We start from the raw sequence: 16,620 nt of genomic DNA on the forward strand, positions 1-16,620 counted from the left end.
GGACAGATTGCATGCCCCCCACATTCCCTCTCTTCAGTTGAAATATAGGTGTTTACAGTCTCCCACTTAAATAATATGCTTTACTTAGTTGTTTTATACAGGATAAATCAGGCTTATGTGACTGAAAATGGCAAAAGCTAGGTCTTTGCTCTTAAAATAATTACAAAAATCCATATGCTTAATGGATTTGATTCTTTTCCACTAGTTTGTAAGCAGAGTTAAGACTTACATTTCCAGAAACACTGACTTCCTGTTCTCAGAACATAATTTATTGTTGAAAGGAATTTCCAACCTAATTCTGGCTCTTTCCTTTAAAATGTTTTGAAAGATTGCTTTGTTGTGATAAAAGGAAAATAATAAAAGTTAGGACTGTCACCATCTTGTGTGACATTTAATATATATATATAATACATATGCACATTAAAAATATGTACATTTAAGTAAATGTGAATACTTGAGACCTTGATATTTGACCTCGCCTAAGCACAATGATTTTAAGAAAACAACACATAGCCTTACACATTCTCTTTAAATGGATAATTCACTCTGTTCTACAGAACAGCAGAGGCTGCCCCAGGAGCAGAAAGGCATACAGCAGCACAGCCAGTGCATGAGCCCAGCAGTTTGCAGCTCTGACATCCTCTGCACTGTGAAATCGACCACAAGCAGAGGTTCTAATTTAAAGGCAGAATTTAGCCCGCAATAAAAACCACAAAGGTGGAAACATTTACAAAAACCCCTCGCAGGCACACTTTATAGGGAGGGATCTTAAGCTCTAAACAAGTTGGGATTTTCCTTGCTTATTTTTGCCTGTAAAACCTGAATCCAAACTGGCACTGCAGACATTACGCATATTGAAATGTACTGCTTAAGTAATGGTTGTTTAAATGTGATTTACAACAGCAACCAGAAGACTACTGACACAAAAACAATTTGATTTTAATATTTGCTCTTTTTTTCTTTAATTCAAGCATCTTTAGTTGATAAGCCTTAAAACATTAACTGACATAAACACACCATTATATTGCGCATACATACATAATTATTTAAGCAATTATATTGCTTATATTGCTTGGATGTAAGATGATCAATACTCCATTTCTATTTGCTTTCTAACTGGATGGGAATCAGAAATTCAATTGAAAAATAAACAAAATAAGTGTCTAATAATTAAATTATAGATTGGAAGGGAATCAGCAGGTCATTTAAATACATTAGGTGCAAAAAACTTACCTAAGTACCATCTACAGTGGGAGATTCAGACTGTTTGTGTTACTATTTCCATGTATGTTTCTGAACTTCTGTCATCTTATTACCATATCACTCATAGTGCTTAAGGGGGAAAAAAAATCTTCTTCAGCCCTTTCTGAAGTTTGTACAAGTCACTGAGATGAACAATTTCTCTGACTGTTCATGAAAAAAAGCTACTGTTGCAAATAAAGAAAGACCATTACTAGGTAGTCAGCTTTTATAAGGTCTGTCATTTTAACTTTTTTATTATTATTATTTGGTACCATTAGACATGTCAAAGATCAGATTCCACTCAGTAATATAATATAATATAATATAATATAATCGCTAACATATTGTGCAGAGAAAATGAAGCAAAACATGGTTTAGCAACTTCTTATGACAGTGGGGTAGTTTATAACTCTCCCTTTTTCCCTTGCCTGCAACTCAAACATGGGGATAGTTAATATCACCACCACAGGAAACTCCAGTTCATTATCTGTTTGCATCAGGCTTTATTATAGTTCATAAAGCAAACAACCTCAGCGTGCCAAGTGCTTGCTAAAGACTATCTTCATGAGAACTCTGCAGCCTCATACAAATTATTTGGTCTGACAAGATCTCAGAGCTGTTACATGAAATTAACTTTCAAAGCTGATTGTGATGCTCATGTAATTTGGGGATTGCATCCTCAATCTCCTGGAAAACCAGTACTGAAAGTACTAGCTGTAACACTTTAAACAGCAATTGCTGTTCTTGCCCGAATTCCAAGCCTATGAGTACCTCTACACCAGAAGACCTGGTTACAATATTCCAAATCTTGTTTCTGTTAACTCCAAAACAGCAAGCTAGAAAACTACTTTCAGTATTTTCAAAACACCTTTCTTCAAGAAAATGGCTCTGGTCAGTGTAAATATATAAAAATTATAAGAAAGCACATACACTTCAGAGCTACTACTTTTATGTTTTGTGCACACACAAGTTCCAGATTCCAATAAAGATTTGAGAGATAGAGGTGACTCCCATTATAAACAATGTATATTCCATGTATCTTAAACCATATTGAACCACTGCATTGGAACCACTCTGTTGGTTCCACTCACCTCAACGTATTTTGGAGGATTTCTTGAAAAAGAGCCAATAATTTTTACCACCTAAAATCCCTACACATGAAATTCTGTCTTTGTTTCCCAGACTGAGCTTTTGAAGTGTTTTACACTTGAAAACCATTCTGTTTCTAGCTGGATGTTTTGCATGAAAGATTTGTGTTTAACTGATGTCATTAACTGGTCAAACAAACAGTAATTGTACACACCTTAATCTAAACAGATGATTTTTGTGTACGTTTTGCATATTATTCATGGTATAGCTTTGCCTAACGCTGATATAAATTAAAACCCTATTTCCCCAACAATATACATTAGCTGTAAAGCAATATATGTACGCTTTACTTCTCTCCAAACCCACTCTGCTCAGAGTTCAACAAGCATAGATCCATCCACTTAGTTACACACCAATGTAACTGGTGTCAAGACATTTTAAAATAGTTGAACTTCTGTCCCATTTTACTCAAAGGCATTGGTTCAGTGCATGTTTCGCAGTTAATGAACATAATCCGTTACATAGCCCAGTTATAGATGATGAAGAAAAACATCATATACTCTAAAATTCACTCTGTGTAATGAAAGGTACGTGTATTTGCATATCCCATTCATACTTTCCTGGTGTCAGTGGTAAGAAGGGCAGTATACATACTTGAATTCACCTCAGATTATCCACTAATGTTGAAAGGAAACCCGTTGCAAGTACGAACACCAGTTTCATAATTCAGGTACACCATATTAAACCTTACGCATAATATCTCTACATAATTCATGAATACTGGAGTAAACGTGGAATAATTTCCTTCACATTTTGGTCAAGAACTGAGAACACTCACAGTCTGTTAGCATTCTTCACCACTCAATCCTTAATCACATTAAACAACCCTTTAAAAGCCAGCTGTGAAATGTTCATTAAAAAAGTATTTAAGTGTTTTAGCTTATTAATTTTCTAACAGACATTGCTTATATTGCAGTCTTTCAGCACTAATGTTTAAGCTGGTTGCCTCATTCCTAAAGTCCTTCATCTAGTGTAATTTTAAGCTAAAGTAATCTAGTCTAATTCAACTTTACCTAGTCAAATTCCAAACGCAAATAAACAGAAACATTTACATTATTATTGTAAATTCATTTTCATTTTCCCTTGTGCCTCAACTTTTTTATCCAAAGCAGCAAATCACACTGGAAGACAATGAGCAGCTCATCGGCACTTTTACCCTATTCCAGTGTTCCCTGACTTTTTCCTAAAACCTCTTGGTTTTGCACACCAGAACTTTCATTTTAGAGGTGCCAGCCTTTTTCTATTGTTAAAGAATTTAACATAATTTGAAGCATTAAAAGCTACTGATTGTATTGAAAATTGCACGATTCATGGTCAGAGTACACATGATTTGTTGCATAAAAATATAAAAATAGTAGCCGAAGAGCTCGTAGCTGAGACTCACCTTTAAAATCTGTAGATATCATTATGGAAAATCCCAAAACAGGACATGTCTAAATCTAGATGACATCATCCAGAAGACAGTGACCCTCCTGACAGAAGACAATGACTAAGTCCAAGCATGTCATTCAGGATCCTCCATGCCAAATTCAAAACAGGAAAGTATTAAAATATCATTTCTTAATTGAAAATGGCATTCTACTGCTAAGCATCCAGAGATTTATTACCTTCTTGGAAACACAATTATAATACAGTACAACAAGCTTCACAGCCCATGCATCCTTGGCCTGTCAAAGAAGGCTTTTAAAAAGCCCTTACTTGCTCAATTAATTTTTAAAGTATGACAAAGCTGATGTTCTACTAACACACACCTACTTTGTTTCTCAAACCATATTATTATTACGAATCATCATTATTCTTCCTAACCCCTAAGTAGACAAGGGTATAATGAAACAAGACGTGATTTTGTTGCCATCATTTTATGACTAGATTATTCCAGTATCACATCCTCTGACCTTGCTAAATAACATTTCACTCCACTTGTATTCCTTCCAGATGCTGATTCAAAGATCTTGTCCCTAGTCTACTGCTTCAGGGTGTCCCTCATGCACACCACCAAGAGTTTTCATCCTTTCTACTAGTCACTCTTCATCTGTTCTCATCTGTAATTCACCCCTACCTGTCAGGGCCCTCTTGTTCCTTTTCTTCTTACTGCCAAGTGAGAGAGGATAGCAATCACCAACCCTTCTTAGAAACCCCAGTCCCCTTCTTGAGTTTCCAAAACAAGTAACTTTTTGTTTCCTTCCAGATAAGCCCTTCAGTCAGGAAGGAGGGAACACAAAAACACACTCCATTATAATTTTCTAAGCCCCTGTTTTCTTTGCAAAAATAACAACATGCTGAGACCATTACATCACGCTCTCCAATCCTTTTTCTTTGTGTGCCCATGCCCACCTGGGCAGCAATCTTACATTAAGGATGTGGGCATGGAAAACAACTCAGTCTCATTTGAAGATTGAACAGATTACTGCTTGCCTCAGTGAACACTGTCCAATTGTAATATATTAAAATGTACCAGCAAAAAGGATTTATACTATTATGTTTTCAATCCTGCTTTCCACAAACTGGGAATGCATACAGATTCAAGTAAGACTTCTCATCTAAATGGCAATAAGCTGTTATGTATTTAACTCACTATTCCACTGGGTCTCGGTGACCTCAGGCATGCCTAGGAAGAGTATTTTATTTTGTGTTCACATAGCAAAATGGGGTCCTTATCCACACTCTGGGCTCCCAGCTACTACTGTGATAACACAGTGAACACTGATATCACCATCCTTGGAAATGCACTCTGCATGTTTAGTTCCCTGTGTCAAGCTGCCCTTTGCATGTTAGCTCAAAGCTCCTTGCATTCATTAGATATACTGAGACAACTAAAGCATCTGAGTTTTCTTTTTTTTTCTTTTTTTTTTTTTAATTACAGAAATTAAATTAGAGTGACTTTCTTAATGAAAGTCACCCAAACTTTTCAGACACATACTTATTTAAACATGGAAAATTCTGCAAAAGTAAAATGGTAATATGCTAGAGAGAAACAAATTCCTGTCAGGGAGGAGAATATGTATCAGTTCCTTTAGCAAGAAAACAGAAACGGGTCCACTAAAAATCTATAGCAATGCTAGCACTGTGGAACAATGGGTTCTGAAAGAAACATGATTCTGCCTTCAACAAATCTTCCAAAAGACATTTGGTGTGACTTCGTCTTTGCTAAATTTTGAGTGTTTCCTGTGATGTGCTCTCTATTTGTACTCCTGAACAGCTATCTCATCTACAGCAAACATAATGATTCAAACCACCTGAGGTACCTGAGGCCTGGCAGTAAGCAGTGCCATGGATGAGCCCATACCTCTTCTCATGACAATCACAAGACATGGCAAAGCTACAGGCTGCGGCACCCTCCAGGACACGATGAAATCTACCCCACCCAGCAGAGAAAGACATTCATCAATTAATTCCCTCCAGACCTGGAGTAGTGCCAGTGTGGAGATGGCCTGTATGGCTACTCCTCCCCTGGGCACTGCGGAGGGATGCAGTGACCCCACAGATGAGTAAGGAATGTCACAGCTACACCATGATCAATGCAGGCTCAGTCACTCCTCTCTGCAAAGCAGGAGAGGCTCACAAGGCAGACAACAAACCAAAATTTGTGTCTCCACACCACTGCTACAGACTGCAAGGCCCATTCTCATTCACCCTGAAGCAGATGGGTCCTGACAGGAGGAGGACACTCCACCCACAGAGTCACCTGAGGCACTAAATGCTTCTTGCAAACTTTAGGGATGATATTCGCACATTAATATATCTAGTACAGACAGGGGAGCATGAGTGTTTCTATCCCAGATTAGGAAAATTTGTAGTCATTGCTGCAAAGCTTTTAAGGAGCTCCAAATTAAACAGATTCCACTACAGCCACTTCACGGGTGGCTGTACATTTAACAGCTTCCACCACAGCCCCTACAGCAACTTTTATCCTTAAAATCTAGATCTACACTTTCTAGCATGCCCTATAGGAACAGTAGAAATAGACATTAGAAAAATAATTGTCTCACCAAGACCATAAAATGTCATGGAAAGAAGCTTTTCTGTTCACTTCTGCTCTTATTTTTCAGAAGGACTAGGCTGCATGAGCCAGCCCACTTCTTAGGAGCAACCCTACGACCACAACTCCTCACAACCCCAGTTCAGTTAAATTTCAGTCCGTATCATAAACCAGCAAACCTGAACACTAAGGTTACCCAGTCCTTTCTGGTTATGCATTCATGCTGCTTTGTTCGAGCTGCCAGGCTCTTTGTCAAATCTCCAAACCACACAGACCAGGATGGATGAAAAGCAAAAGGCAACTTTCACCTCCATGAATTTTCATACTCTATTGGCAATAAAGACAGTCAGTCACTCAACATACTTCTTCAGCAATATAGCTCGCAACATTTAATTAATTGCCTCCCTGTCAGGGAACTGTTCCAGAATCCATTTAATAAAATTTCTTATGCCAGCTAAGCCAATGGCCCAATGTACAAAAATTAGAGATTAAAATACTTTTCATTCACTTAACAGAAGGCACGTCAAATTTGTAGTCATAGCTTACATCTTTATATCCAATCTTTACCATTTGTGTTCTCCCTGCATCGAGAACTAAAGTACACTACCAGCATACACTCCGTTATGTTTGGGACGTTAATTAAGTGAGGAATGTTATCAATATTACAGCAGATTTAGCACCAGTTAAGGCAAATCTGCATAGATGAAGAAGCAATCATTAAGGCTTCACAGACTCACTTTCCTCCAGAGTGTCAAAAACCCTCCCCACATGCCCTCAAGTGCTGGAGTTCAGTTTTGATCTCTGATTAAGTAGAAAGATGTGTAAAAGCAGGCACAGCATTATCCATTGACTAAGTGTCTGAGACATCCCTGTGTGTTGTTTATTCCAGTGAGCACATAAAATATCTTGTGGTCATGAAATGTGTCAGGATGATGTTTACTTTGAACAGAAATATACAATTATCTTGTTCGTAAGGCAAAAATATTTCTCTCTTGGCTAGAAACTCATCTCATGATATTTCTGCAAAGAAATACTACTGTAGAAATCCCAGTACACCTCTGGGATGACAGTGTCTTCCCTTTTTCTTTTCTCCTTTTTTTTTTTTCTCCTTTTTTTGAGCATACATTTAGCTGTTCTATTTCAGGAATGCATAGGAAAGGCTAAATAGTTCAAAATGAGAAAAAAAACATTCTGCAGAAGCAGATCCAATTTTAATTACAAAGCAATATCAAATCTGTATGGACACAATAGGAAAACAGAATTCATTAAACTCACTTCCCTGTGGATTCATAACCTTTCCTCATCATTTGGCCTTCAGGATAGAACAGTCATCATCTTCCTCAAGCAAACATTTTAGTTTCTACGTAAGCCATGAATCCTCTGGAGACAGAGGAAACAACAATAGGTTAGGAAATGCAATTCCTTCTGTACCTCTCAGAGAGATGCCAAACATGTAGGACACAAACCAGCTCTGCAGGTTCACAGTGAGCATAGCTCTTCTCGTCTTCTCTAACTGATGTCAAGTCAGCAAATTAGGAATTTCAAAAAAGATTTATATATTTATATGCAACCTGCTTATTCTTTAAAAAAAAAAAAAAAAAAGTGAGAGAGAGAAAAACATAGAAACTAGAAAAGGGGGAAAGATCACTTTGGTGCAGTGAACAGAAAAAAGAAGTTCTGCTGAAAGGAAAGTGAAGGTTTTCTTCACTGAGAAAAAGGGTAAGGTGGACTATTTCTTCTGTTAAAGACCAAAAAAAAAACAACATTGTACAACACCACACTCTGCACCAGCCATCAACCTCCATAAACCAAGACCCATCAGATGGACCAGTTGCAACATCCTAGGAGAAAGCAAGGCTGTGTCTCTCTCTTCCTGACCCTGCCGCCAGGCTGCCACACCTTTGGAGTGTGTGCCACTGCTCTGCTCCCAGGTCAGACACAGGATTCACCCACTGCTGAGACAGGCAAGCAAAGGGACAACAAGGTGCAGTTGTCCCTGCCCCTTGTGCCTGGTGCTGTTTTCATTGTCTACTTTTCTAAGCAGGAGGAGGGCACCAGAATCACCATTAGAAATCAGCGCACGCACACCGACCAAGGGCTCCACAAGCATGGGTGGTAGGAGGAAAGGGAAAATCACCAAAATCCATATCTGCATCTTCCTTTTTATTTCCTGATCTATAAAAGATACTGTTACCCAGAAATATCAAAAGCAACTTAACAGGAACCCATCAAATAAAGCAAAAAGTCTTCTGTGCTCAGAATATCAGCTATGTATGGAAAAACTGAGAAGGAAATACAACTCCCTTGCAGTTTTTGGATTACAATATCTCCAAGCACAAAGCAACAATAGCATAAATATTCACAGAGTGAAAAAGCACTTAAAATGACAGATGTTAGAGCTATGAATACAAAAACATTCAGTTTGTATCTAATTTTTCAGGGCACATGATATCCACTATTTATCAGCCTGTGACAGAAAACTATACATAATTTTCTGTAAACAAGACAGGATGTCTAAACAAATTTTAACACACACACAAAAAAAATTAAAAGATGTGAATATTCATACTGAAAAGCATGTCAGCAGTGCTAAGAGTTTTAACAGGAAATTTATTCTAGAAAGGAAGGCAGCTTTAGTTTTCAAAAATTATCTGTGTTTTCTGATGTTATTTAAAAAAAAAAAAAAAAAAAAAAAAAAACTCAGGATATAGAAATATTTCCAGAATTCCTGAAATATGTAATACATAATAATCGAAATGCAAAGAATGGGGAAAAATATGTACTTTAAAGACCAAAAGTGCTGACTGCAATTTTAAAAATACATAAAATTTATTAAGGCTTCGGGTAACATTGAAAAAAATGCAATGTGAGATGAGAGGGGTCAGGCTAGCAGACCATGGAAATAAAAGATTTTTTACATTGATAAAAAGAAATTAAACTGGTAAGAATAAATTAGTTAATGACTAAAAAGTAAAGAAACTGTCATATCTAATGTAAGACCTCATTGTTAGAAAACCTGACTGTTTCAAGTCATAGTTGGCAAAACAAAGACACAAACAATGAAATACTGTACAATGAAGACTGTAAAAGTCTTAAAACTGCACAGACCATTACAGGTAAGTTATAGGAGGTATACAACACACACACATGCACATTACCAGGTGTAGATGATATGTGGCCAAGAGCAGCAACATTGTGAGAAAGGAGTCAAGAAAGTTCACTGAGCCAATAAACTATGTCACATTACTTTAAAAAAAAAAAAAAATCTTAAAAACATTGAACATCAAAAAGTACTACTTCTGCTAATTACTACTCAATGACTAACTCTAGATCACCATCAAGATGATGAACCAAAAAGGCATCCTGGGGAAAAAAAGTCAATGAGACAAATGTAAGTAATTATTAGCATAAATCTATAAAAACTCTTTGAACTTTCTCTGTGAAATAATCACAGGAATCAGCAAACCAGGAAACCATGACATTTATTAACAGATTTCTGTTGGGCATCTAACAGCATGTTGCCCCACATAAAAAAAAAAAAAAAAAAAAAAAAGAGTAACATGAATACAAGCACCATAGCACTGTGGAAAGGAGTAGAAACTGTCCAGAGGACTGAAGGAAGAGAAATGCTAGTTGGTAGGTTGAATGACAGTCTCAGGAGGGTATTGCAGGGATCCGGGTTTAGGCGTGGTATTGATATCTTCCTCTGTGATGAAGAAGACAGTAAGCTACAAATTGCTGAAAGGCAGGAGCAGACATTAAAACCAGTGAGTGCACAGGGCAGAATTACATCTAACATTTCCATCTGTTTGTGCTTCCTGCTAAATTCACAAATGGCAATAGCCTCTGCACAACGGAGAGATGGCAGGGTATTCACACAACCCTAACCACAACCCCGCTCACTTCTTACCTTGAAACAAACAGAGTTAGCAATGAGGAAGAAAATTAATTAGAACAGTAAAATTACCTTGTCAATTGGGATCATGAATTTAGGAACACTTTCCTTCACCAGAAAGTGCACCTAAGAGACACAAAAACCATGTACAAGCACCGGGAAAGCACAGTGAATACTGACATCTTCTCCACAGTGTTGAAATATCTACATTCTTGATCTTTGCCCCATACAAACCAGCATCCAAGTCAGAATTTCTTCTTCAATGGTAGTATTCCTTCCACACCCACCCCGCCCCCCCCCAGCTTAAGTCAAATTTGGGACAACTACACAAATTACTTTGTGCAGCCTCATCATCACAAGGCTAATTATGCATTCCCTTATTGCGTTTTCCTTGAAATTACAGCATAAACTCTTCTGGGCAAGATGCAAACCAGCCTCTGATTCACAACAAACTACCGGATGAAGATTACTAATTGGTGCACATAATCCACACACACAAAAATAACCAGATACACCAAGCAGACAACAGATTGTCCTTAAACTGTGTTGACTACTGTTCATTTTTTCCCTTAGACGTGCCACCCTGCCTACTTTAAGGCATACTGGCCTGCAGGAGTTTTTGGTTTGGGGACCAATGACTCCCACTCCAGCCTTCCCAGTTCTGGTGGCTGTAAAGTACAAACTGTCAGACCGTATGAGAAAACTAATCCGGAAATCCTGGCAATGTGAGTGGATTCTCCAGTCAAAACAGAAAAGCCTCTCTGGTTCTGCACCTAGCAACTGACTGAAGCACAGCAAGCTGCTGGAGTAATTTTGTGTGAATGGCTCAGTCTGCGCACTGAATCATTCACAGCACCGTCTGTAAAAGCCTCTGTTATTTCTCTTCTTTTTGCAGGATAGAGCTAAAGAAAATTCACACGAACAGGAGAAAGCAGAGTCAGTGCACTGCACTTACTGGCATGCTGAGTGTCTCAAGGTAAATCAGTGGAGTCACTTGAGTTCAGGCTGATAGCACACAGCTTCAGATCTTAACTCACACCCTGAGTAACTGCCCCATCTAATGCAAGAGTAACCATCACTCTCCTACTGAAGTATTTATCTTTGTTTTACAATTTTAAAGCTACAGAGCAGAAATGAAGGATGGGTTGCACTATAATCTGAAAAGCCTAAAGAAATTGGTATCTCTGTAGAGTGGCATCATCTGCATTTTTGCAATTACTTTTCTAAGAAATAGCCATGTCTCATTTTTTGCTCCATTACAGAGTTTGGAGTTGTGCCAGTAAAAATAACAAATAAATAATAGAACATCACAACCTGAGGTTCTAATCTGCTTATTCTGGAAAGTACTTTTGTATTAGACCCTGTTGTTCAGATCTTGCAAAGATAATATTAATAAATAATAATCATCATTATCATAATCATTCTGCCATTCCAGGAGAGACTGCAGGTTCATATCCAAGATTACAGCTGCAGAACCTAACACAGTGATTTTGTAAGCACTTACCAAAACCACTACTGCTCCTAGTTTAACTACCACCAACTATTTATGATGTTATGCACAATACTTCAGATTTCCCATTTAGAATGACAGTGTTATGAACACAGTTGACATTTCACAAAATCAGTATCAGAGCTACAAAATATATGTTCAATCATTCATAACATCTTTTTTTGTTGTTGTTCGTTTGTCTGTTTTTTTGAGAGCGGAAATTGCATCTATTCTAAAACACATCAAGCATTCTGGAGTGTTGAAATCCACCACCCATGCCATTAGGACCACTGTCTGAGATCAGTGTGCCCTGTGCCACTGAACATTTATACTGACTGCTTCCCAGGCAGCTCCTGGCAGATAGAATGGCCCAGGAACCAATCCCAAAAGGCAGTTCACATGCAGCCTACTCTGCTCCAGAGACAACAGCATTTCAATAGCCTCCATGCCTGGAAACAACATGCATGTACCAATACAGCCTTAACTTCATGCATCAATTTCCATAGAATTTCACTATTAATACTGAAATTGCCTGCTTTTTAGGCTCCTTAGACTTAAGTTATTAAATCCTGCTCTAAATTAGCCTGACAGTGTTTGGGCTTGGGGAGGTAGGGGGATTGTTTTTCAATCCCCTTTCTTACTTGCTTCTGTTGCAGTTGCATGAAAGACCAACCAAAATGAGGGCATACGGACTGACTGAATAAAAAAGGTTTTACGCAGTTTTGTCAGAAATACAAAAGTCATGCTTGCAACTCACGCACTTGCATAGTAAGCTTGTATGTTACAACATCAACCCAAAAAGAGAGAGGTGCAAATCTAGATTTTTTTTTTTATTTTTTTTTGAAGCATAATTCTCTTCCAAAGAGAGTTGCTATGGGAAAAACATACTTGTGAGACCATATGTTTGGGAGGAACAAAGAATGTCTTCAGTCCAGATTGTTTACTTCTTCTAGAGTTTAAGTAAATAAGGGAGAAATAACAAGTGCTTTTAATGAAGATGTTGACTCGTTTAACATTTTTCCAAAGAAAGCTTTTAAAGAGCAATCATTTTGTTGCCACTTAAGACTTACTTAAGTTTTGAATTGTAACAGTCTTGAATAGCCAGATTTCCAGTTCTTGCAGCTTTAGGAATTACTTGTATTCATGAACCTTTCTGCTGAAAAATAAGTCATTGGATATAGCCCATATCTTCTCATTTCTGGATGTGAGCAACCTTGAGAAACATGCTTACCATTACACATATTTGTATGATCCATTTTATCTCAAGTTTCCAGCTATACTTTCACCCAGGGCAATTATTTCCTCTAAATGTAACATTAGTAGAATATTGACGTACACTCTTCATCCCTGGGTTCTTCTTTATCAAGTTACTCAGTAACTCCCACAAAGAGCAACCATGAATAGAGTGATTGCTTCTCACACTTGGCCTGCTACTGAAATAGTTAACTGTGAACTGGATAACAGCATCTACCTTGACAGAAGACTGAAACAGCAAGAGCTGATTATTCATTCACCTCCAACAAAATCAAAGTATTAAACCCTGAAAAGAGGAAATCAGGAATGCTTTTTATGAGCTGAGTGCTTGTAGCTGGAAAGAATAAAATAAGCTGAAAGTGGAGGAGGAAAAGAAAGAATGTTTGTATGATTTTTTTAATTTTTATGCCAGAAAGAAAAAGATTTAGTATTAATTTAATTGCTATGGAATTATTACAAATGAGTTTTCATTACTAGACAAAGAATTAAAACAGAATAACAAGAAGGTAAGCCAATCTGGACAAAAAGATAATTTGCAAGGTCTAGAAAAGGGCACTAAGAAAGCAAGATTAGAGAGAAAAATGAGGCATAATAAGCAAACAAGCAATGAAGGAGCAGACAGGCAGCTTTAGCTAAAGGAAGCACTATGAGGAGATATTTTCCGTATGTAGCATAGAAAGACACAGAAGAACTCATCTGGTGACAGCTTAACTTTAACAAGAAAAGGAGAGAAAGATTATCCGGATGTTATGAACCTTGCCAACAGGTTGATATTATCCACACCAGAGGCTGGTGAAAAGGGGGGAGGGGCAATAAAAGAAAAAAGGCGGGGGGGGGGGGAGAAAAAAAAAAAGAGAGAGAGAGAGAGAGATCATAAAAAAGCCATTTCCAGTATGTTTGATTTAATGAACCTAAATACCCAAAAGGATGGAGACCTTTACTACAGAAAATAGCATTTTATCAGAGAAAGAATCAACCTCCCATCTTCCCAATCCAGCTGACTTTTTTGAGGTGGAACAGTAAAATCAGCTACCATTTTTCCCATTCTCTAAATGTGTAATCTTATGCTTTTTATATACTGTCAGTTCCAGAGGACAAGCAACACCCATACAAGCAAAATCCAGATCTCCCTAAATGTCCTTCCCACAGAAAAAGCACAAACCTCTTTTTTTTTTTTTTAAGATAATTTCAGGGACACTGATGTATTTTGTTGAACCATTCATGCATTTTACAGAAAATTCAATCTAGGCAAATCAAGTAAAAAGTGAAAACATGGTTACTTCCTTAACAGTGATTCACTTGGGCTCTAATCTTGGGCCAAATGATTCTGACAAACGATCACTTCTCAGCTGCTTCACATATTAGGTCTGTATAAAGGCACTAAAGATGCTTAGACAGATGAGAGCATCTCAAAGTGAAAGAAGGCTAACTCTCTTTAAGGGGTTGCCAAAAACACGGTCGAGACAAATGAGCATCTGAGTTCACGCAAGCAGAAAGCAACCTGCGTCTCACAGGAGACACTCTCCAACAAACCAACAATTTGAAGTTTGGAGAGCTAAGCTGTCCTGCACTGCATTATCCATTTTCCAGTTGCCTTTTGTTATTCTTACCGCTCCCCTCCTACTGTTCAGCCGGTGCCCAAATATGCATGGCAACAAAGAACATAACAATTTTGTTTCAAATCTATAAAGAAAAAGAGAAAGGTGGGCAAAAATGAAAAGATTATACCAACATTTTCAATTAATAACTACCCTTTTAGCTTTACACTGTTAACTACCTACTTCATGTACAGATACCTGCTTTTTTCATACTTTTCCTCCCACATTGTAGCACCAGGCCCTACCAATACCTTGAAATGCCAATACATTGAAATATTGGACTACACTGTGTTTACTAAAATGGATGTTCTTCTTCAGCATTGGATCAGGCCAGTCCTTAAGCACACGGGTAAGTAGCCCATCTTTTTATACTAGCAACAAAAATTCAAAGGAAGACACCAACTACAATCTACAGGAAATAAGTAAAATGAAAAGTGAGAGCACTCTTACCAATACGGGATTTTCAGACTTTGTTAAAAATTTAACAACACAGAGTGTGGAAACAAAACTAATTCAGCACTGTTAGCAAACTTTATCCAACACAGAAGCAATTCATCTGTAGCTTGGTATGTATTGGATAAAGTCCTGCATAAGCTAAAAATTTAAATATTTTCATTCAAAAATAATTAAAAGAGAACAGGAGAGTTTGTGAAGTGGTAGCAACACATTAGCATTACACGTAGATATGTGCCTCTCCCCTACCTGGGATACAGCAAGCACTGCTAAGATACCACTGAGCTTCACAAACACTTATCAAAATCCATCCAGATAAAGTAATTACTTCATTTATAAGTAAGAGCTCATAACACCCTAGTAACTTTCTAGTAACACCGTCCACTCACTGTTTCACTTCCAGCCCTGGAAGAAGCTGAGAGCACATCTGTAAGTGCTACTGAAAAGAAAACACATTACTGCAGATTTAATCAAACACATGAAATGACAACAGAAGTAGGTTTAACACACAGTCTTAGCTTAATTAGGCAGGCTTTTCACCTGCACCTCTAGCCATGTGTACCTGTTGCGATCGTACAATTAGAGGATCCAGCACAAAGTTAAGAATACAAGCCCTAGTGTGCATCTTTTAAAATAGATCAAGAAAACATGGCACAAGATGCCTCCTCGCTTGCATCCCCTTCCTTATCTTGTCTTACTATTTTGAACCGTTCCAGCATCATCCCCGCAGCTCAAGGCGCTTGCTGGTTACGGCTCTGACATCGCTTACAGGATAAATATAAATTCACTAAATCTCCTGCCTGCTGTCTGCATAATCCCTTAACCTCTCGCTTCCCACTGTCATGGTTCTTTGCCTTGTTCTCATCTCTGACCCCTCTGCTTCATTCATTTTGCACGCACACTTCCCTCTTCCACTTATTTTCCCAAATCATCAACATATTCAGCACATCTTCACAGTGAGATTCTTTTCCCTATGGACACTGCTCTTCTACTGCACAGCCTGCTTCAGCATGTTACATTGTTTTCTACACTTTATTGAGGGATGGGAATTTTAAAAAGAATTCTTTGGTTAACAGATTTCTATTAAACTTATCATCTTTTGGCAAGATACAGACAAAGAAGAAAATATTAAGCAAGAACTTAATATTCTGTTTTTCAATGTGTTACAAAAAGAGCCAGAGAGAACAGTGTGCACTACTAGCCAAACTACAAGCACCAGCACTCACACTGCACATGATCCTGCATTAGGAGTAAGAAAGTGCAAGGCCATCTTATGCTACTGGATCATCCCTGGCAGAAGTAATGACCCTTTTCAGACTTCTCCACCTTCATTTTCAGCTAAGGGCTAAGAACAGAAAACAAGTAAACCGAAGCTTTGCTCCATTTGTTTTCTTCCTGATTTCTACACCAGCTTCTTAAAATTATGTCTCCCTCCTGCTCAAAAGTGGGACACATCCAGAACTTCAAGTTTGTTCTTCTAAATGACAGTGAATAGTCATTTGGATGGGTTTTAAAGGAAAAAAAATAAAAATAAAAAGAAGTAGTGCAGCCAGATGATATC

The 16,620-nt window shown here is 37.8% G+C and overlaps 1 protein-coding gene across 7 annotated transcripts in view; it reads right to left on the minus strand.

The window, feature by feature from the left end:
• Positions 1–16,620, minus strand: part of FRMD3 (FERM domain containing 3) — a 159,747-nt gene that overhangs the window by 138,919 nt on the left and 4,208 nt on the right. Inside the window, exon 1 of one of the 7 annotated variants that reach the window (XM_084505462.1) lies at positions 10,338–10,381. The exons of the other annotated variants lie outside the window; for them this stretch is intronic. Within the exon in view, the coding sequence (XP_084361588.1) occupies positions 10,338–10,355 (18 nt within the window). The 5' untranslated portion in view covers positions 10,356–10,381. Of the gene's footprint in view, positions 1–10,337; positions 10,382–16,620 lie in introns of those variants that run through there. 7 annotated transcript variants of the gene reach the window in all.

This window comes from Aythya ferina (assembly GCF_964211825.1).
Source record: "Aythya ferina genome assembly, chromosome: Z".
NCBI lineage: Eukaryota > Metazoa > Chordata > Aves > Anseriformes > Anatidae > Aythya > Aythya ferina.